At 45.6% G+C, this 23,955-nt stretch overlaps 1 protein-coding gene across 3 annotated transcripts in view; it reads right to left on the bottom strand.

Moving 5' to 3' along the window:
• COL27A1 (collagen type XXVII alpha 1 chain) overlaps positions 1-487 on the bottom strand; it is a 264,834-nt gene extending 264,347 nt beyond the window's left edge. For all 3 annotated transcript variants that reach the window (XM_080990772.1, XM_080990773.1, XM_080990774.1), the window contains exon 1: positions 352-487. In XM_080990772.1, the coding sequence (XP_080846898.1) occupies positions 352-422 (71 nt within the window). In that variant the 5' untranslated portion in view covers positions 423-487. The remainder of the gene's footprint in view (positions 1-351) is intronic.
• Between the last annotated feature and the right edge of the window lie 23,468 nt (positions 488-23,955).

The raw sequence follows: 23,955 nt of genomic DNA, 5'->3' as shown, positions 1-23,955 counted from the left end.
GGACTCTCCTTCCTTGGAGGTTTCTAAGCAGAGGCTGGATGGCCATCTGCCATGGATGCTTTAGTTGAGATTCCTGCATAGCAGGGGGTTGGACTAGATGACCCAGGGGGGTCCCTTCCAACTCTGCAATTCTAAGATTCTGCTAAATCAAATAAATAAAATTATCTAACTGCACCACTGGGCAAGGTACAATCCTCCATTTACTTTTTTTTTTTTTTAAGGTGGTTTAAGAACCAGCCTCGCTGCGTTTGAGGGGCAAATTCTGCTGCAGGGGGGGCGGGAGGGGGGCGACACACACACAGCAGAAGCACTCGTGCCCCTGCCATTCTCACCTCCAGTCTCTCTACTCACCCCCTGCTCGCTGCTGCTGCTGCGGCCGCCGCTGCTTTGAGTTTGGAGAGCGGTGCTAATTCCAGCTTCATCACGTTTTAGTGCATTGTTTCGCTGCGATCCCTCAGAAAGCTGCCTTGGGGGCGCATCCTTTTCCCCTCGAACCCCCCGCCTGTCTGCCTGCCTGCCCGCCCTCCTCCCACCCTCCCTCCCTCGGACGGGGCTCTTCAGCTCCGCAGCCCCAGAGAACCCCCTTCGCCTCGCTCCCGTTGCGCTCGCGCTCTTCGCTGCAGTCCCTTGGTCGCTGGCGGAGGAGCAGGACTTTTAAATCCCATTTAAGTCTCCGATCGCGGGTGCCTTGGGAAAAAAGGAGGGGAGGAAGGAGAGACGAAACGGCACATTGGGAAGCGAAGCGCCCGCATGATCGCCGGACGCGGGTGTCGCCGCCACCGCCGCCGCTGCAGCCTTAGAATGGGATCCCGACACGCGTCTCCTTTCTCTCCCTCGCACCCACCCTCCTAAAAAAAAGAAAGAAATCTCAGTTGTGGGGGGGACACGATCCCCCCTCTTTCTTTCCTTCCCCACCTCTAGGCACAGGGGCTTTGCTCAGCTATTGCCTGGTGGCGGTAGAGCAGGCGCGCACGAGTGGAGACGCTTTCTGCTCTTGCAGATGCAGATACCGGTGTTCTTCCGCCACAAGGAACTCGCCTCTGGACTTTGGAAAGAGGAAAAAGGAAGATTTGGAGCAGTGAGGGGAAAAAAGGTTTGGGGTGGGTTTTTGGAGTTAAAAAACAAACCAAACCAAAAGCAGCTCCGTGCAGCTGCTGCTCTTTTCTGCCCTCTAGTGTAGACACGGGGGGAGAGCGCTTGGGAAAGTTGCAAATAGAAGGAAGGCTTTAAATTATACGTATATGTATATATAGGTACATAACATATAGAATCGTTCCACGGCTGTAGATATAAATGCTGCCTCAATTTTTTTGCAAATATACGTATTGCAAATACGTATGTTGCAAAAAAAAAAGGAGGGATGGTACCTCTGGAGCACTTTTCAATCTTGACAGGTTTTGGAAAAATCAGGGGCAGCGGAGCATGCAGGCTGCTACATTTACTTGAGCACCATATTAACACACTTTGCTGCTACAGACTAACACAGCTACCCCCTCTAAAAGTTATTCATTTAACCCAAGTAAGCATGTACAGTATAGGATCGCATTGCACAGTAAGTCTCATTGAACCCAGTGGGACTTAAATCCGAGTAGAGTTGTCTAGGGTTTCACTTGTTTTGTTTTGTTTTGGTTTTGAAAATTTGATTTCCCACTCCAGTCAGTTGCACCTCTGACACAAAATGACTTTCCTCCAGATTGTATGTGAGGAGTTGCACAAGAGTTACGGAAGAGGGTTGGACTTTTCATACACACACACAGTCCCTTTAAGTAAATGCTTTGCAGAAATAGGCTGCAGATGCCCCCAAAATGCATTGTGCAGAAAAAGGCATCTGACGAAGTATCCTGTAATCCTTGCGAGCTTAAGCTGCCATCACTGCAATGCTGGGCATTTTTTTCCAATAGGGCTTTCGGTAGGTGTGCTAGGCAGGATTGCAGCAACAGCCCTTGAAAGAGCCACAAGGCTTCTTTTCTTTGGCTTCCACAGCTACTTCCTGAATTGGGGGAGGGGGCAGGGGGTGGTGGTGGATGGATTCATACAGTGATGGGAGCGAGAAGCTGCCTGGAGTGCTTAGTGCTCCTTTAAGTTCCAAATAAGTAAGTATACTGAGAAGGAGCAGGAAGAAGCAGGGCATTGCAAGGTTCTCTTCCCCAAGGAAAGGAAAAAGGAAAGGAAAGGAGCATTTATGGGGGAAACATACCAGTGCTTGAACAACAGGTGATGAAAAGTGAATGAACTCTCCTCCAGATACTGTAATTTAAAGCAAAGTGGTGGTGGGAGGCCTCCTGCGCTCCCATAAATACTATATCAATCTGCATCTATTAGCACTTGCGAAGGAAAACAGGAAAGGGCTACAATTCACCAACAGACCAGTCCTATCTGTCTGTCTGTCTGTCATCTACACAAACACACACAAAAACACACACGATGGACCATTGCCTGAATTGATATGCAGCAGCTTCATATGGAAGAAATGTTGGGTTCATCAATTTGTATTACTTTAAAGGATGAAGTCCTGAGTCAGCCCCCCATGAACTCTGTTGCTGAGGCTGAGTGGCGGGTGGTGCATCCTTAATGGGGTTCAGCATGTTTCCTTTGCATGTTTCCAGTTGCAGAGCTAGCCAGAGCTTGTCAGATGGACTGCTAAAAAGTCTCCCTCCCAGTAAAAGGCAGAGGTGGCCACACTCGTTATTTAAAAACATTTCATTGATGCTTTCAAGAAATGTACACAAGCAAAATAGTAGGAATTGCCCAAGGGAATGCTTTTTCCTCATTTTCCTTCTTCTCTTCAAGTAGCTAGAGTTTAAAACACACAAACAACCTAGAATGGTTCTAAATGAGAACTGTAATTATTCAGAAACAGTCAGAAGTCTTAAGCCTTGACCTATTTTTTCCCGTTTGATCAACGTTCCTACCTGCCACCCCACTTAGGCTGCAGTGCTATACCCTCTTACCTGAGAGGTGTACCCTGTTCAATTCAGCACAACTCACTGCTGAGTAGAGCTGCACAGGTGTGCAAAGTTGCCCCCATAGTGATAATGGACACTTACTCTATATCCAGGTGAACAGCACTTCCAGTCATTGGTCTCAACAGGCGTTTTTAAATTGATCTCTTGTAAGCAGCTGCTTTCCTTTTTTTCACATAGCAATTTGATTCCTGAACTAAGGAACCACTGTGAATGTTCAAGCCTTGAGAGATGCCAGTCCCTGCTGTGAGTTCAAGTGCCCCTAGTGCATCTCAGGAGAGTCTCCTCTGGTTTTTGTTCCTGCAGGTGGCTGCTTCTTCCCTGTCCTAAGGATTCAAGTGATGCTTGAATAGGTCAGTCCATGGAGAAGACGGATTAGGGAGTGAGATGTTTGGCGTGGTGTGGAGACGTGCTGGAGAAGGGGTGTGGGATGTGAGGGAAGGATGCCTCTGAGAGAAGGTGTCCCTTGTCCTGTTTAAATAGCTCCAGGAACTCTGCTTTTTTGGCTGGAGGGAGCCAGGTATCCAGTTTCAGCAGGCAATTCAGCTAATGAGCAACTGGTCCTGCCTCCAGAGGGCAGGGTCCACAGATGCTCTGAAAAATCACAACACAAGTGCACAGAAGAGGCAGAAGCTCACTCTTCCCACCTCGCCTTGTCATGACACACACACACATACCGAAAAAGAAGAGGAAGGCAGTCAGGGATCAGGCAAAAGGCCCATCTAGCTGAGCATCCTGTTCTCACAGTGACCAGCCAGTTACCTCTGCAAAGACCCACAAACAGGACCCGAGTGCAGCAACACTCTCCCCCCACTTGTGATTCCTAGAAACTGATGACTCTTAGGTAGTGTGAGAACAGAGGCATCAGAGCCAGTAGCCATCATCCTCCATGAATCAAGCTGGTGGGGAGGTTGTCAATACTTCATGTAAATGGATGGAGAGAGAGATGAAGGATGAATAAGAATATTAGGATAAACCTGGGATTGTCAACCTGGTACCTACCACCCACTAGTCGGCGTTTCAAGATTCTAGGTGGGTGGTAGGGGGTTCTATGGCACAAGCTGAATCCTCCATCGAGCACCAGTAAGTGGTAAGGGAATTTTACCATCAAGAAAGATGCATTAGTGGGCAGTAGGTATAAAAAGGTTGACTACCCCTAGGATAAATAGAGCCCTGCTGGAGGAGGCCAAAGGCCCATCTGATTCAGCATCTTGTCCTCACAGTGGCTAACCCAATACCCCAATGGGAAGCCTGCAAACAGGACCTGAGTGCAACAGCATTCTTCCCACCTGTGATTCTCAGCAAATGGAACTCAGAGGCATGCTGGCTGGGGATGATGGGAATTGTAGTCCAAAAGATCTGGAAGGCCACAGATGTTCTCCACACCTGTAGTAGAGGAAATGGAGGCCAACAAAGGCAGGAAAATCAGTAGGGAAGCAAGAAACATTTATTTTAGTTATTACAGGTGCCTAAAGGTAAAAGTAAAGGTACCCCTGACCATTAGGTCCAGTCGTGACCGACTCTGGGGTTGCGGCGCTCATCTCGCTTTATTGGCCGAGGGAGCCGGCGTACAGCTTCCGGGTCATGTGGTCAGCATGACTAAGCTGCTTCTGGCGAACCAGAGCAGCGCACGGAAACGCCGTTTACCTTCCCGCTGGAGCGGTACCTATTTATCTACTTGCACTTTGACATGCTTCCGAACTGCTAGGTGGGCAGGAACAGGGACCGAACAACGGGAGCTCACCCCATCGTGGGGATTCAAATCGCCGACCTTCCGACTGGCAAGCCCAAGAGGCTCAGTGGTTTAGACCACAGCGCCACTCGCGTCCCTAAGTATACTTTAAATGTGCCAATCAAAATGTTGTCAGAGTTGTGTGTTTTTTTTAATTAAACCAAGAGCAGGGCACTTTATCTAGATCAGGATCACAGCAGGCAGAGAGAGGAAGTGCAACCTTCCCCATTCCTGCCATGATCTTGAAGAAAAAATGTCCTCTCCAAAGCAAATGGTGACTGAAGGGACCTCCTTTTGGCATCAGTCTATTTAATTGATAGGAGCTTCTATCAATAGGGATATTTATTTCAGCCCTCCCGGGAGTGCTGCGATAAGCAATCTGGATGAGTCCCAGGCATGCCCCAAAGGTAAAAGCAGCAAAGGGCCCATCCCAGGGATTTTACAAGCTATAAGGGACACAGGTGGTGCTGTGGGTTAAACCACAGAGCCTAGGACTTACCGATCAGAAGGTTGGCGGTTCGAATCCCCGCGACAGGGTGAGCTCCCGTTGCTCCTGCTCCTACCAACCTAGCAGTTCGAAAGCACGTCAAAGTGCAATGTGGATAAATAGGTCCCGCTCCGACAGGAAGGTAAATGGCGTTTCCGTGCGCTGCTCTGGTTTGCCAGAAGCAGCTTAGTCATGCTGGCCACATGACCTGGAAGCTGTATGCTGACTCCCTCGGCCAATAAAGCAAGATGAGCGCCGCAACCCCAGAGTTGGCCACGACTGGACCTAATGGTCAGGGGTCCCTTTACCTTTACCTAACTGGCATAGGTTGACAGTTTATGTCTGGGCCCTATTCTAGGTGCTCACATTGGTCTTTAAAGCCCTATATGACTCAGCCCCCAAATACCTGAGGCCCAAGGCTCCATCCCTAACAATATTCTTAGGACTTAATTTCCACATAAGACCCCTCTTCTGTCACCCAGGAGAGGGCCTTCTCTGTGGCAGCCTCTAAACCTTATAATAGTGGTGGGGAGCCGACAGTCCAGGGCCCTAATCACACCTGCAAGGTCTCCATTGTGGCTGAGATCACCTGATGCAGGTGCAGGGCAAGTAAAGATACTGCTTGCTCAAAGAGGAGTAATTGCAGTTGATTGCCAGGACTTGCAAAGCTAAGGTGTGAAAATGGGTCATCTGACATCATGATGATGTCAGGCAATTTTCCACCTGTCAAACACTGCCCATGGAAGTGGGGGGTGGGATGTGATGTGTCCAGATCCATTTCCCCAGCCATGTCTTGTGAAGAGGACTGTAAGCAGCTACATATTTTTCTTCCTTTGATTAGTAGGGTGGGGGGAAGTATTAAGGTAAGCAAACCAGATTCTCCCCCCCACCGAAAAAAAGCTCTGTTCTTTAAGGCTGCAAGAGGCTAACAGGGCAGGCAGGGGTTTTTGTTGTCGTTAAAAAAAATGCCAAAATCAGCTCATGCTTTTTATGTTCTTGCACTGAAACACCACCCAGCTGCCTCTTTTGTAAGTCAAAGGGCCTTGCTCCTTAGAGCCTTGCCTTGCGCAGAAATTGTTCAGCATTCCTGGTCATTTTTATTGCTCTTCTAGAAGTGGCACACAGACCTCATTGTGTCTTTGCTCTGGTGCTGGAGCCCAGCTTCCTGGAGATACCAGACCCCCCCCCCTCAGCTTTCTTGGGAAGGGTTCTGGAATTCTACAGCTTGAAGCAAATTTTCAAGGAGGAGGGTTGCACCCCCTCCCCACCACCCACCTCCCCACTTTTCTGCACAACTTCAAACCACATCTAACCTCTCTGACGCTGCAGCCTTTCTGGCTTCCCCTGCAGAAACTCTCTCAGCTCAGGAGCATCCCCAGTTAAATGGAAATCTTCCACAAACAGGCCTAGCTTGGCCCCCACCATGAAGCTGGGTGAGGCAGCCACCTCAGGTGGCAGGCTGGGGACAGCTGGGCAGGGTGGCAAATCCAGGGGAGGGGGAGGAGTGTGCCACTTGCTGCCCCCTGCACTTGTCACACATGCTCCGCCTGGGAAGAGCAGGGCAGTGGCCTCCTTTTTTATTCCCCATTTCCTTCAGTGGTCTACCTCCAATTCATTTAAATAATAATAATAATAATAATAATAATAATAATTTATTTATTTATACCCCGCCCATCTGGCTAGGCTTCCCCTGCCACTTTGAGCGGCTTCCAACAAAATATTAAAATACCATAATACATCAAACATTAAAAGCTTCCCTAAACAGGGCTGCCTTCAGATGTCTTCTAAAAGTCTGGTAGTTGTTGTTCTCTTTGACATCTGATGGGAGGGCGTTCCACAGGGCGGGTGCCACTACCGAGAAGGCCCTCTGCCTGGTTCCCTGTAGCTTGGCTTCTCGTAGTGAAGGAACTGCCAGAAGGCCCTTGGCGCTGGACCCCAGTGACCGGGCAGAACTATGGGGGTGGAGATGCTCCTTCAGGTATACTGGGCTGAGACCATTTAGGGCTTTAAAGGTCAGCACCAAAACTTTGAATTGTGCTCGGAAACGTACTGGGAGCCAATGTAGGTCTTTCAAGACCGGTGTTATGTGGTCTCGGCAGCTGCTCCCAGTCACCAGTCTAGCTGCTGCGTTCTGGATTAGTTGTAGTTACCAGGTCACCTTCAAAGGTAGCCCCACTTAGAGCGCATTGCAGTAGTCCAAGTGGGAGATAACCAGAGTATGCACCACTCTGGCGAGACAGTCCGCAGGCAGATAGGAAATCAGCCTGCGTACCAGATGGAGCTGATTAACAGCTGCCCTGGACAAAGAATTGACCTGCGCCTCCATGGACAGTTGTGAGTCCAAAATGACTCCCAGGCTGCACACCTGGTCCTTCAGGGGTACAGTTACCACATTCAGGACCAGGGAATCCTCCACACCTGCCCGCCTCCTGTCCCCCAAAAACAGTACTTCTGTCTTGTCAGGATTCAACCTCAATCTGTTATCCGCCATCCATTATTTACTTGTCAAATTTGTTGCCTCAGGCAGCAGAGAAGGAAGAGCTGGGAGGCGCCATTTTCTGCTTCAAGTGGCAAAATGTATTCAGCTGGTCCCCCTCTCAAGTTCTTGCAGGACTGAAAGAGATGGATGGTACTGAGCCACATGAAATTTGTGAGTGATAGTTTGCATGCACAGAAGCTTCATCACACAAAGCTTATATTGGAAGGCAAATCAACCCTCATGCTGAAAAAGGGTTCCTCACCACTGATCGTGATACTTGGCCTCTTGCATTTGGTAAGCTAGATACATCTTACTAAGCGGGAACTTACCTGCTCTGGGTCTAGCTCTCCTGGAAGTGAGCTAGCAATGATGCTAGAACGATGCAATGCGGGAATTTCAGCTAAAGCATCCATGACAGATGGTCATCCAGCTTCTACTTAAAAACCTCCAAGGAAGGAGAGCTCAACCTCCTGAAGGAGACCTTTCCACTGCTGAACAGCACTTACTGTCAGCAAATTCTTCCTGGTGTTTAGTTAGAATCTCCTTTATTGTATCTTGAAACCATTGGTTCTAGTCCTACCCTCCGCAGCAAGTAAACAAACTTGCTCCATCTTCATGTGACAGCCCTTTAGATATTTGAAGATGGCTATCTTAGTGCCCTCTTTTCAAAGTGAAACATAGCCAACTACTTCAACCGTACCTCATAAGACTTGGCTTCTAGACCCTTGATCATCTTTGTTGCCCTCCTCTGCACACGTTCCAGCTTGTCAACATCCTTCTTAAATTGTGGCACCCAGAATTGGACACAGTATTCCAGGTGTGGTCTGACCAAGGCAGAATAGAGTGGGACTATAACTTCCCTTGATCTGGACATTATACTTCTGTTGATGCAGTGTAGAATAGGATTAGCTTTTTTTTTTGCTGCTGCATTGCACTGTTGACTATGTTAAACTTGTAGTCTACTAAGACCCCTAGATACTTTTCACATGTACTGCTAGTAAGCCAGGTGTCCCCTATCTTATATTGGTGCATCTGGTTCTTCCTGCCTGTGCAGAACCTTACATTTGTCCCTATTGAAACTCATTTGTTAACTTGCAACCAGTTCTCCAATCTGTTCAGGTCATTTTGGGTTCAGTCAGTCAACCAGCTACAAATCCACCTAACAGTTACCTTGTCCAATCCACATTTTACCAGCTTCCTCACAAGAATATCATTGGGAACTTTGTCTAAAGCCTTACTGAAGGCAAAATACACACTGATCCACCAAGCTTGTAACTCCATCAAAAAAAGAAATGAGGTTCGTCTGGCATGACTTTGAGTATTTCTGACCATGGGATCTTACCCAGTAGCTCCTTAAGCTTTTTGAAACTGACCTTCTTAAAGTTCAGGGTGCATGTCTGTCTACACTCAGCTTTCACTTGCCTCTATAGCATGAAACCCAGGAGATTATGATCACTTCCCCCCAAGTATCTGAGTACTTCCACTTCATCGATCAGTTCCTCCCTGTTGGTGAAGACCATGTCCAAGATTGATGATCCCATTGTTGCTTCTTCCACCTTCTGGGAAATGAAATTATAAGTGAGGCAACGGAGGGATTTGTTGGACCTTTCATTTGTGGCAGAATTTGAGTTCCAACAGATATCGAGGAAGCTGAAATCTCCCACGACTACTATAATGGCAATAAAAGGAATTGTGGCAGCAGGGATTGGAAGGTTTCTTCTGTTCACTGTTCATGGGCAAGTGTCTCTGTTTCAAGGCAAACACAAACTTGAGCTAACCCTGGCCTGCCTTCTCTGCTTTGGATTGGACATGAACAGTGGTGAATTTTGGGGAAGCGGGTGATACCACCTGCCAGAGCACCAGGGTAACTGGCAGGCTGTCCTTTCTCTGGCTTCCATATGCACTGCATCAGGAAGATTTTAGGCATCACATGGCAGGACAGAATCCCAAACAAAGATGTGCTCTCCCAAGACACATTCCCAGCATTTTCACACTCCTGTCTCAGCAATGCTATGCTGGCTTGGTCATGTCCACAGAAAGGAAGATGGCAGGATCCCCAAGGAGCTGATCCATAGGGAGCTGGCTTCAGGCCCCAGACCCACTGGCAGACCAACTCTGTGTAACAATGACATCAGCAAACTTGAAGGCTGGAAACATCAACCCTGCCATATGGAAATCGCTTGCAGATGATCGCAGTGCTTGTGGACAGACAGTCAGGTTGTGCATCTGCAGCAGTGACCAGAGGAGAAATGTCTGCTTGGAGGAACACAGAAAGAAGAAATGCCATGGTGCATCTGCACGCAACCAGATGACTTCATCTGCCTCACCTGCAATAAAAACATGTTTCTCCCGTATTGGTCTCTACAGCCACAGCAGACACTAACTCTCCAATGGTTTGACTTTAGCCCCAATGGCACGCTCTTCCATTGTCTCTTGAAACAGATGAACACCAACAACCATCCTCTGGCAAGTGAATGAATTGAGAATAAGGCTTTCAAATTTGTTTGTGACAGATTAGCATAACACAGCCTTTCCCAATCTGGTGTTCTCCAGACATTTTGGACTACAACTGCCCTCAGTCTCAGCTAGCATGGCCCATTGGAATGGGATCTTCAAGGAAGATGGGGAATGTAGCTCAAAACATCCAGAGGTCTGCAGGTTGGGATAGGAAGTGAGAGAATTAAGGACATTGTGAATTAGAGACGAGATACTTCTTTTTTCTTTGGGGGGGGGGGCTTCTTCAGAATGGCTAGCAATATAAATGGTAACATTTTGTTAGCATTTCTAATTAAAATCTTAACTCTTAAAAGTTTGCATTTCAGCTAGCTGAAGGTCTTTTGCCAAAGCTCAATGTGTTTTATAAACTGAACCTCTGCTGTCAAATGTCAACACCACTGAGTTCAAAGAAACCAGCTCCAAGACTAACTATGCATAGGGTTGTGGTCATTGCTGATCACAATTAAATGGATATTATGCTATGACAGTGGCCGCTGTTGCTCATTAGGACTAGTAGGGTGGAAAGCAAAGAGACCAACAGTAGATGAAGCTAGTGTAGGCTTGCCATATGCCCTCTTTTTCCAGGACAAGTCCTCTTTTTCATGGGTAGAGTTAACATGGCAATCCATAGTTAAACTTAGAAGTCGGCAAATGTGTTTTCTTTTTTTGCTCTTCAAAATATGGCAGCCCTAGGGCCAAAGACAGGCAGAGGCCTCTGCCCTGACTGATTTTAAGTAAGAAGGCAGACAGGCAGGCTGTGGCTGGTTGAGGGTTCACTGAGGTTGCTGGGACCACCTCCACTCCAATGGACTAGCTTCCACTGTGCTGTGAGCTGCTGCTCTCTCAGAATATGGATGTAATAATCAATCAAAACAGCTGCCTGCATTTTTGAACAGTCCTTGGAGGGTGACGCTGTCGTGATGATGTCCTGCATTTCAAAATCTGCAGCTGCACCAATGGCCATCAGGGTGCCATAATAGAAAAACACAATTGCCAGTCATCTCAAGAAGGCACTCTAGAAGATGTCCTGAAATCTGCAGTTCCCTAAACCCTCACAAAAAAATGTAACACTGACCCAGTTTCAGATTTTTCAGATACAGTAGAAGCAAAATGTGCCATCTTGAAATCTGTATTATTGTTGCATTTATTTATTTTTTCATTCATTCATTCATTCATTCATTCATTCAAGAAAGGCCTTTAGGGTGATCCGTTTAGACCACAGAAGGTGGCGAGATGCTCTGGTAAAAGGAGCCTTTCATGACCTTCAACCCAGCCCAGGTTGGTCAAGCTGCCTTGTCTTCATAGCATCTATAAAATGCATTGGGGATAAGTAAACATAAATAATCCACGCACACCGCTTTTGAAAATGTTTATTGCAGAGCTGGAGAAATAGGCAAACCAAAACAATGATCAAAGGGTTGGAGCGACTTCAGTATAATGAAGGGCTATTCTTTCTTTTTTTAAAGGGAGGGGTGTTATTTCTCTTCCCCTACCCCCAATACCTGAGCTGTCAAATTGCCAGAGATGCCTTTGCAGGCATGAAAGGCAACAGACTTATTTTTTATAGATAATTCAATAAAAAAAGTCAACATCTAGTTCCCGCTCGGTGCCCCCTTTGAAACTGGAATGGTCCCACGTTCCACAGAGTTGACATCTCTTCCCAGCCATACAATCCATATTATACAGTGGCAAGAAATTTGGGGTAGGAGGCTAAAGATCAGAGAGCGGCTAGCTTTTCCCTCCCCTCTCCCCCCTCCCCACCAGCCCCGAAGCTTTCAACAGGCTTTTGACAAATTATACAGGCCATTTTGTGCTTTGCCAGCGGTGACATGTTTAAACTCCTGCCACCGTTTGAAGTCAGATGTTTTACATTCTTTCCCAGAACACTCATGACCATTGTTCCTTGACCACGTTTGCCAGAAGCCACCGTGCAGGGTAAAAGCAGAGGTGCTTTAGGATTCCTGCTAAGGGTGCTTCCCTCACAGCAGTGCTGTTTGCTTGGAGAATCTAGAACAGCTCATGATAATGCACCTATCCTTTACTTTGATAGTTCATTTCCATAATAAACAATAAATAATAATAAGCTGGTCAGTTGCCTGATTTGGCTGGAGTTGTGCTCCCTCTGAAGGAGCAGGTTCACAGTCTGGGGGTCCACCTGGATCCACCTCTGGCACTGGACACCCAGTGGCTAGGAGTACCTTCTTCCAGCTCCACCTGGTAGGACAGCTGTGGTGTAGTGGTTAAGAGCGGTGGACTCATAATCTGGGGAACTGGGTTCGCTTCCCCGCTCCTCCACATGCAGCTGCTGGGTGACCTTGGGCCAGTCACACTTCTCTGAGTCTCTCAGCCCCACTCATCTCACAGAGTGTTCGTTGTGGAAGAGGAAGGGAAAGGAGAATGTTAGCCGCTTTGAGACTCCTTCGGGTAGTGATAAAGCGGGATATCAAATCCAAACTCTTCTTCTTCTTCTCCTCCTTCTGTTGTTGTTGTCCATGGGGTATTACTGCAAGCCCCTTGGGGAGCTGCCCTTGAGGTTGGCCCAGAAGCTGCGTTAGTGCAAATTGCAGTGACTCCCCTGATCACTGAGGCAAACTGCTGTCACCATGTTGCGCTACTGCTGAAATAATTTCACTGGCTGCCCATTAGCTACTGAGCTAAGTCCAAAGTGCTGCACGTTGCATTTTTTCCTTCCTTCCCTTTCTGTTTCTTTGGTTATTATTTGGGGAGGGGGTTCATAGCTCAGTGGCAGAGTGCCTGTTTTGCATGCAGATGGTCCCAGGTTCAATGCCTAGCGTAGCCAGGTAAGGCTGAAAATGTCCCATGTCTAAAACCCCAGAAAGATGCTGCCAGTCAGTGCACAAAGGAACACGATAAGCTGCTTTATATCAAGTCAGGTCTTTGGCCGATTTAGCTCAAAATTGTCTGCAGTGATGCAGTGTCCTGGATTTCAGGCCAAGGATATTCCCAGACCTACATGGTAGAGACACAAGGGACTGAACCAGGGATCCTTTGAGTGGCAAGAAGATGCTCTACCAGACAGCAGATGATGCTAAACTAGATGGACCAATGATCTGAGCTGGTGGAAGGCAACTTCCTCTGTGTTTACAAAGGCTGCTCCTCCATGAGATTTCTGATTTGGTCACTAAAACACCCACTATGGTTACAGCTTAGTTGGATTACTGTAAAGCCCTCTACATGACAATGCCTTTGAAGAGTGCTCAGAACTTCGACTCCGACCCCCTGCAATGCAGGAATCTCAGCTAAAGCATCCATGACGGATAGCCATCCAAACTCTGCTTTAAAACCTTCAAGGAAGGAGAGTCCACAACCTCCTGAGGGAGACAGTTCCACAACTCTTACTGTTAGAAAGGTTTTCCGTATGTTTAGTCGGAATCTCCTTTCTTGTAACTTGAAGCCATTGGTTTGAACCTACCTTCCAGAGCAGAAGAAAACAAGCTTGCTTCATCTTCCATGTGACAGTCCTTTAGATATTTGAAGATGGCTATCATATATCTTATGAGTATCCCATTTTCCAGGCTAAACATACTGTTGTAAACAAAAATTGCCCTTTTCCCGTATGGGGTATCCAAGAGCCCATATAGAGTCCTTACATGGGTTCCCTATTGGTAGGAGAAAATAACAGAGGCCAACCAGAGAATATTGAGAAGCAAAGCAGCTCGTAAGCTTGATCTTTATTGATCTGTTGCAACAGGGTGCTCCCCTCACACGCAGGAGAGGAGGAGGACCCAGAAAAATGGCGTGCAAGGCCTTATAAAGACTTTTGAAATTGCCCCCCTGTAGATCAAGACCACCCCCAGATACATCATACCTACATCACAGAAAAGGCGGTCTAAACAAAAATTTAAATGTTGTTTATCTCTTGTCCTTGTTTATCTCCTGTCTGGCAGGTTACTTGATTGGATTTCCTGGGTAGCCTGGCCAGTCTTTTGTAATGATAAATACTTAGTTCCTGGGCCAGGTCACAGGCTCACTCCCTATTCATATCTTAAATGTGTCCTTAAGACAGGATTTGTGAGAAAGAGACAATGGGGAGGTTTCTCATTTTGACCTTGTAGAGAAAACATTTGCTCAGTTTAGGAATCAAAATGATTCCAGGTTGGCCTTCCTGTGCTGATCTATGTACATGCTTGGTTGGTACACGTATGAGCATTACCATTTATGACCATAAAATTCCTATCACAGGGACTATGTCTAAAGCCTTACTGAAATCAAGATACACTATGTCTGCAGTATTCCTCTGATCCACCAAACTTGTTAACTCCATTCTGATCTTAGAAGTGTTGCTTACAGATATTAGACAAGATGAGAGAATTATGGGAATAAAGAAATAAAAGAAAGAATAAAGAAATAAAAGAAACGTACAAACTAAGAGAGTTTGCGGATGATGGCAGTGTCTTTGGGAGTGTCATAGCTACAGAGGAACTAGCCAAGCACCACTGAGGCTCCCAGCCTGTGTTAGGGCTGCCATACATCCTGAATCTTAGGCAAGTCAAAAAGAAAAAGAAAAAGAAAGCTCAACAAGTTTGGTGATGTCCTGATTTTTACTTTTTGAAATATGGCAACCCTAGGTGTGTGTGTGCGCGCAAATGTGTGTGGGGGTGTGTGCCAAACTGAGTCTTTGACCTAAGTAAAATAATTGCAGAGAGTAGGAACTTTATGGACAAATTAAAGAAGTTTGGTACATTAGCAGGTTTTAAGATTAACTATCAGAAAATGAAAATATTCACAAAGAATATATTAACAAAAAATATGACAAGAGAAGTCCAGAAGGTTTTGATGCAGAAAAGAGGGTTTCAAATCGGGGGGGAAGTTAAATACTTGGATATTACTATGACAAGTATGAATAATATATATATTATTTCAAAATAATTATGTTAAAACATGGGCATCCCGTCAAGATGGGGAAAGTTAAAATTGTCATTGTTAGGTAAAATCTCCGTGATAAAGATGAATCTCTTGCTCAGAATGATGTTTATATTTCAAACAATACATATTGTGACTAATATCTTAAAAGATCTAAGTTTTATGGAAAGGTAAAAAAAAACACCATAATTTAAAATAAAAGTACTACAAGATGCAAAGGAAAGGGGAGGATTGGGACTCCCTGATTTGAAATTGTACTTTGCAGTCTGTTGCTTAGTGTGGATGAAGGAATGGGTGGCCTTGAGAAATAAGAGAATTTTGGAAGGTCATGATTTAAGGTTTGGATGGCATGGATATCTGTGGTATGACACAGTCAAAGTGGATGCGGACTTTAAAAATCATTTTGTTAGACATACTATATTGAGTCTGGAATAGATATAAATGTAGGTTATGGACTTCAACATATTTTGTAATAAGACAGCTGCTTTGAGATCCTGTATTGAATGTCCTGGAAGAATGAAGTGTTCTCCTACTGGCTTATCTGTCATGTGATTCCTGATGTCAGATTTATGTCTGGCCCATTTATGACATGGCCTGTTTGTCCAATATAGAGAGCTAAAGGGAACTGCTGGAATTTGATGGCATACACAATGTTAGAAGATGAGCAATTAAATAGGCCTGAGATGGTACGTTTGATGTTGTTGGGTCCAGTGATTTCAAAGCAGGATCTCAAATCCCAGGATCTCATATGCTAAGCATGGGTAGGCAAACTAAGAACTGGAGGCCAGATCCAGTCCAATCGCCTTCTAATTCCGGCCCGCGGGCGGTCTGGGAATCAGCGTGTTTTCACATGAGTAGAATGTGTCTTTTTATTTAAAATGCATCTCTGGGTTATTTGTGGGGCATAGGAATTCGTTCAGCTTTCCCCCTAAAATATAGTCCGGCTCCCCACAAGGTCTGAGGGACAGTGGACCAGCCCCCTGCTGAAAAAGTTTGCTGACCTCTGTGCTAAAGCTATTTTTGGTTATCTGCATACTATCCCTTGCTTTTTCCTATGGGACTAATTGCAGTCGTTAACAGTCATCAACAGGTTTATCATACCCATTGAGCCAATCACCCATCTCCTATTACCCCTCTCAGAAAAACCCCACCCCACCCTCCCACTATATATAAGGGTCTGGTGACTTCTGTTTCAGTGTATCTGAAGAAGTGTGCATGTACAAACTTAGTTGGTCTCTAAGGTGCTACTGCACAATTTTTTAATTTTTTAATTTTTTTCCAACTGCGTCAGACCAACACGGCTACCTACCTGCATCTACCAAGAATTATTAGAGTAGAGTCAAGGGGATTGTAGACGTTCTGTAAAAAAAGAAAAAAAATGACATTGGGTTTGAAGACAATGTTTGTTTAGAGAAAGTAGTCCTGCTGTGGGTTATATTGGAGTGGATGAGACGAATTATGTATACAGATGAAAGACAAAGAAGCAGAGGTTCCTTAGTTTCTTAACTTTATTTTCTCTATCTTTGTTTAAATTCTAGCTATCTCGCTTTATCTTTCTTTTTCCTTTTCCCTCTCTTCTTCCCTGGGTCTGTTTTTATTTTACTTAGATTAATGTTTCAGTTTTGAAAAAAAGTATACTTGAGAATAATCTTTGTATCTCTCTTTATATCCTTCCAGGATGCTCTGCTTGATTATTTGTAAATAAAGCCAGCACTTCACTACAGCGGGGTAAGGAATCTCTGCTCTGGCAACTGAATGCAGCGCCCCCCCCCCCCACTTCTCTGTGGCTGCCTGGGACGTGTCCTTGAACTCAAGTCTTGCCTCTCTAGCCCTCAACCATCCCAATTTAAGCAAGACATCCCAAAATTACAGACGCCATCCCAGCCCAGGATTGGATCCTGGAATGTCCCTGTTTTGGTCTTGTGCTCTCACACGAATCCCCCCCCCAATTTAACCTCAACAGCAAGTCTGTGAGGTAGTGTGGACCTAGAAGCAGTGACTCGCCCCAGTTCAGCCAATGAGTTTCATGACTGAGGATTTGAACCCTGGTCTCCCACACTGGCTCAGGGAAGTGAGAAGTGTTATTGCAAGCCTTTTTGAACTGGGGTAAATGGCATAAAGGGAATCGGGGTGGGGGCTGCATGTTTTATTGGTGTTTAGATTAGGAATAAGAGACTGGATTTGTCTTTCTGCCCTTTGATGGAAAAGTATTGTCAATATTTAGATTCCCAACAGCATAGCAAACCTTTCCTTCCTGGAGTACAGTTGAAATAAAAAAATAATTGATTGAGAACTGAAACAGGCATTAAATTATCTATATATAATGTATACCTTTAAACATACTCAGATAGCATGACGGTAGTGGCAGGGAAGTGAGCTCACAGCCAGAGCTGCCCTGAATGAACAAGCGTTTATTAGTCTTTGGTGAGACAAAAAGGTTTCACTGGGCTGGTTGAACAGAAAGAAGCAGTCATGGCAAGACTGGAATATACATGATGGCAAGTGGTGGTTCTCAGACTATTTTCTCTGGGCCACACTTTCAGAATAAAAATATCCTCGTGCCACACTGAATTTTTTATTGATAAGAAATTCATTGGAAAAGAAACAACTACTTTATAATATGAACATGTGAAACCAAGACTCACAATAGCTATCCACATATTGTCAACAAACCTTCTTTTTGGGAGTTTTGCTTGGAGTTACTACTGGCGTCAAATTAAACGAGTCTGCTCCTGCGCTCTGTTCAAATGGTGATTCTGGATCACAACTAAGATTCTCCTTAATATCACTTGATGATCTTGCTCTCATTTTGAAAATATAACTATCCGCAAGTGATCATGCCAAAACAAATCTGTTAGCCTTTGAGGTGCCACAAGACTGTGTAGACATTTCAAAGAGTCACCCAAGCAGGGGAAAATGGGGTGATGTATGGGACGCGGGTGGCGCTGTGGGTTAAACCACAGAGCCTAGGACTTGCCAATCAGAAGGTCGGCGGTTCGAATCCCCGCGACGGGGTGAGCTCCCGTTGCTCAGTCCCTGCTCCTGCCATTCTAGCAGTTCGAAAGCACGTCACAGTGCAAGTAGATAAATAGGTACGGCTCCGGTGGGAAGGTAGACGGCATTTCCGTGCGCTGCTCTGGTTCGCCAGAAGTGGCTTAGTCATGCTGGCCACATGACCCGGAAGCTGTACGCCGGCTCCCTCGGCCAGTAAAGCGAGATGAGCACCGCAACCCCAGAGTCGGCCACGACTGGACCTAATGGTGAGGGGTCCCTTTAGCTTTACCTATTTGCTATAGACAAAAGTGCTGGTGAACAGGGGTACAGTTCTGTCAGCTGTGGTTTGAAATGCAACTGGAAATGTTGTTTTGTCCCCTTCTGTTGTTTCATCCATATTGTTATTTGCAGAGACATATAATTTTACTTCCATATTGTTTGTTTGCTTGCTTGAGCTAAAGGAAGTGTGGTTTCCCTCATCCCACTGCTCATTGGAATTTTTAGACTAGCAATTCCACAATAACAGGCAGAGACAGTGAACTGTTGGCCCCACCAGGAGCCAACATCAGGAGAACAACAAATTCCCCAACCCTGTTTGATTAGGCAGGGCAGCCAAGTATCCTCTTCTATTTGAAGGATGGCCAGAGGACAGTCCTCTGTTTGGGAGTCTGCCCAGTCAAGGTTCATTTTGGAGATATAGTCCCCTAAGAAGGAAGAGCAGAGAGGGGCCTTGAAATTGCCCACCCACAATGAGCAACTGGGCAGCAGACTGAGCAGGCTCACAGATGGTCACAAAATCACACAATCTTCCCCAGTAGGGGTGGATACACACACAATCGAAGTACATTCTTTCTCTACAAAAGTTCTGGGCACTGTAGCTCACCCTTCACAGAGCTAAAATTCCCAGCAGCCCTTAACAAACTGCAGTGCCCAGAATTCTTTAAGGGAATTAAGGGTTTTTGATGGGATTTAAAGTTAACATGTGTTTACACAGCTGTGGCTGAGATGTACAGTGGTACCTCTGGTTACGTACTTAATTCGTTCCAGAGGTCCGTTCTTAACCTGAAACTGTTCTTAACCTGAGGTACCACTTTAGCTAATGGGGCCTCCCGCTGCTGCCGCGCCGCCGCCACACGATTTCTGTTCTCATCCTGAAGCAAAGTTCTTAACCCGAGGTAGTATTTCTGGGTTAGCAGAGTCTGTAACCTGAAGCGTATGTAACCTGAAGCATATGAAACCCGAGGTACCACTGTATTTCTACTTCAGTGATAGTTGTTATTTATGCGTTTGCATTTATATATATATAAATTAGGATGTATTATTATTATTATATTTTGCAAATTTATCTCCTGTTTTGTCCTCTTTTTTGCATAAAGGACCACCTGACTATTAGGCCAACTGAAATTTCACAAAACAGGGATCAAGATTTTGTAATAACCATAGATAACTCTGTAGGGGTTGCCAACATTTTTAGATCCATGGGCACACATGGATACTTGAGCAAGTGCCATGGCTACTGCCCCCATGGTCATTTCTCTCCACCTATTCCAGATCAGCCAAAAGTACAACCCAGATATAATAATAATAATAATAATAATAATAATAATAATAATAATAATTTATTTATTTATTTATTTATACCCCGACCATCTGGCCGAGCTTCCCCAGCCACTCTGGGCGGCTCCCAATCAAGTGTTAAAAACAATACAGCATTAAATATTAAAAACTTCCCTAAACAGGGCTGCCTTCAGATGTCTTTTAAAGATAATATAGCTGCTTATTTCCTTCACATCTGATGGGAGGGCGTTCCACAGGGTGGGCGCCACTAACGAGAAGGCCCTCTGTCTGGTTCCCTGTAATCTCACTTCTCGCAATGAGGGAACCGCCAGACGGCCCTCGGAGCTGGACCTCAGTGAACAATGGGGGTGGAGACGCTCCTTCAGGTACACTGGACCAAGGCCGTTTAGGGCTTTAAAGGTCAGCACCAACACTTTGAATTGTGCCTGGAAACGTACTGGGAGCCAATGCAGATCTCTCAGGACCGATGTTATGTGGTCCCGGCAGCCACTCCCAGTCACCAGTCTAGCTGCCGCATTCTGGATTAATTGCAATTTCCGGGTCACCTTCAAAGGTAGCCCGACACAGAGCACATTGCAGTAGTCCAAGCGGGAGATAACTAGAGCATGCACCACTCTGGCGAGACAGTCTGTGGGCAGGTAGGGTCTCAGCCTGTGTACCAGATGGAGCTGGTAGACAGCTGCCCTGGACAGAGAATTGACCTGCACCTCCATGGACAGCTGTGAGTCCAAAATGAATCCCAGGCTGTGCACCTGGTCCTTCAGGGGCACAGTTACCCCATTCAGGACTAGGGAGCCCCCCACACCCATCCACCCCCTGTCCCCAAAACAGTACTTCTGTCTTGTCAGGATTCAACTCTCTCTCTCTCTCTTCTCTCTCTCTCTTCTCTCACACACACACACACACACACACACACACACACAACCAAGGAATCTGTATAAGATCAGATTCCAAACAATTAACCTAGGCCTTAATAGGCTGAAAGAGGAAGTGGAAAAGATTGTCCCTCTTCCAACTTCCTCCTTCAGTGTCAGTGTGGTGTAGCAGTTAGGTTGCTGGACTAGGACATGAGAAACCAGAGTTCAAATTGCCACTTGGCCATGAAGCTCATTGGGTGATCTCAGGCCAGTCACTATCTCTCAATCTAGCCTGCCTAACAGGGATGTTGTGGGTATTAAATGAGGAATGCAGGGAGAACCAAATATGCCAACCTTGAGCTTCTTAGAATTTTTTTTAGAATATAATTGCAATAAAACAAACAAACAGATAAATATCTACTTTTCAAGGGAGGAAGAAATAACCTCCCTATTTACCTCATTACAAAGTGAGCAGTAAGAAAGGCTCAGAGGCTTCTTAGGGAAGAACTGGAGTTTGGGGTGGCATTGACAAACCCTGTGCTAGATGTCAAGCAAAGAAAGGGGGCAGGGAAGGAAAAAAGCTAGCTGATTTGAAGCCAATATATGTATCGCATCAGCCTCAGTTGTGTTTCCCTGCTCCCATCTTCACTCCCATCTTCGCACCCCCTGCACAACACCCCACTTTATTAGTTTTTTGTGGTGTTTCCTCCCAAGTTATAGCATAACAGAAAATGCATCAACTGGAAACCAAACGCCCCAAACCTTTGACAGGCTCAAACGGTACTGAAAGAAGGATTGTATTATGTCATCATGAAAGTATCGAATCTACAGTTTCCAAAAAAGTGTGAAAACCAAAACGCATCTATCCTTCAAAATTCACATGGAATTTGTCATTTGAGTGTGCACAAAAAAGCACATTTGTGAAAATATGAGAATGCATTGTATTACGGGGAAATGGCTTGCAAATGTGTGCACGTCATCCAAAACCGCATGAAAAATTTGGAAAAATTTGCACCAAAATGCTGATGAATTTTCGTGAGGATTTTTGCTATTATTAAAAAAGTGTGCAAAATGCTGAGAAGTGCGTTTAAGATTGTAAAAATGAGAACCTGAGAGCACCAAGATTGAAAGATCCTTCCATCCCGGGGCACAATAAAAAGGATTTCTCAGAGGTACCCAAAGCACAAGTACTTCTGCCGAGAGCTGTGGGGCACTTCCCACGGAGGCACAGCCGAGAGATCTGGGAGCCATATTCCAACATTCTTCAGATCAGGGCCCCCTCCTATTGCAACGCATACGACAATATGCAAAATATTTTATTCAAAAAAACCCCAGGTTTTTCAGCAGAAGGCTCTGCATCAAATAGCTGGACATCACAAAACCCAGCACAAATTCGGGGCTTCTACCAGCCTGAGACTTGGGGGGGGGGGCAGATGATGGCATTCTAATGATGGCCTAGGACCCTCATACCTACGGGACCACCTCTCCTGATATGCCCCGCAGAGGACCTTAAGGTCCACAAATAACAACACTTTGGAGGTCCCAAGCCTCAAGGAGGTTAGATTGGTCTCAACTAGAGCCAGGGTCTTTTCAGTACTGGCCCCGACTTGGTGGAACGCTCTGTCACAAGAGACCAGGGCCCTGCGGGACTTGACATCTTTCCACAGGGCCTGCAAGACAGCCTTTGGTTTGGACTCAGTCTGACCCTTATGTTTCCCTCCCCTTATGGTCTTGATTTATCGGCTACTTTTAAAATGAGGCTACATTTTAAATTGCATTTTAACCTGTATTTTAAACTGGTTCCCCCTCCCCCATTATGTTTTTACTGTGATTTTATTGGTGTCAGCCGCCCGAGCCCAGCTCTGGCCGGGGAGGGCGGGGTATAAATAAAAATTATTATTATTATTAATATTATTAAATCACGTAATATGCAGGCATCTCCATAGAGCAAAAAGGGAAGGTACAGTTTTAGTTATGGGAATTCTTTTCAGACCAGTAAGGCTTGTAGTCACACAGCCAGTTGCAGCAAGTACGTTGTACGTTGGGTTTCTGTTAAAATCCCTGTTGAAGGGATAACCTTTGGCAGAGTAAACTGGAACTACAAATACAGTGCCAGTTTTATGACCTCGTATCTCATAACATACGGCACAGAGACAAGTGAATATGGTGTCACAACCCATGTTTTCAAGGTCACAGTTCCCCTCTGACATGTTACTGTGATTTATTACTATCTGATTCGGAATCAGCAGACAGGCATGGCTTTTCATCCTTTATTTCCACTTCTCAGACTTGACGGTAGACTATAAATCATTATACATAAAAAAAAGAGACTGAAGTTTAGATAACATTCACTATTAGGAATCAGTTATTCTAGGAACGTTGAAACCTTATGTGTAAGTGAAGAGTTATGGCATATATTTATGCATGCAATAAAAAGCATGGGAATTGTGAAACATCAGGTGCCTGACTTAACTTTTACACTGTAAGCAGAAAACATTCACTATATATTATTCTGCTCTACAACTTTTATGTCAGGTCCACACCATATATTTAAAATAAGGTTCAATGAATCCGGGGACACTTTTCAACTTCAGTAGGAATGATAGGATTTTGTCAGGGACTGATTTGTAAATCCGGGGACTGTCCCCGGGAAACTGGGACGTCTGGTAACCTTAATTTAAAACACAAAGAGCAATTAAAGCACATTACTTCCCCCAAAGGATCCTGAGAACTGCAGTTTCCCCCTCGCAGAGCTACAATTCCAAGCATCCTTAACAAACTGCAATTCCCAGGACGGTGGGGTCTGGGGTGGCACCGGTCAAACCAGAGAGACGGCTGATCAGCTGAAATCTTGGTAGCTCCTCCTTCCCTTTCCATCTCTCTGACACACATGAACACAAACGTGTGCAGAAGCCGTCACAGCAGCACCCCATGCTAACATGCCCAGCAACATACAGCAACATATCCTATGCACACAGCAACATACATGGCATGATATGGCATGGTTTTTTTATTTATATACCACCCAAAACCCCCCAAAGTGTGAGCCACATTAATACATGTGAATATGAAATACACTATAAAGATACAATGCATACAATAAATTCGAATCCCCACTCAGCCATGCAAGCTCCCTGGTGGACCTTGGGCCAGCCTAACCTACTTTGCAGGGCTGCTGTGAAGATAACAACTGGTGGCAGGGAGAACCATGAAGGCCACCTTGAGCTCCTGGGAGGAAAGTGGGGTAGGAATGTCCTAGTAAATGTAAATGATGAGAGGGGAGAGAAAAGGGGAAGGCAGGGAAAGCGTGTGGAGGAGCTGAGCTCTCTGGAGAAGACTGGCCAGGTCGATTTCCAAAGAGCTAAGGCTGTGCAGGGGACCCCAGGACTCACACCCCGCCCCCAGGAGACCAAGAGAAATCAAAGGAATGCTACTTACAGTCTGCACATTTCGTTCACGAAAAGTTTCCACCCTCTTCTCTAAAC

Source organism: Podarcis pityusensis (assembly GCF_964106645.2).
Source record: "Podarcis pityusensis genome assembly, chromosome: Z".
NCBI classification, from domain to species: Eukaryota; Metazoa; Chordata; class Lepidosauria; order Squamata; family Lacertidae; genus Podarcis; species Podarcis pityusensis.
This window is presented reverse-complemented; position numbering and strand designations above follow the sequence as displayed.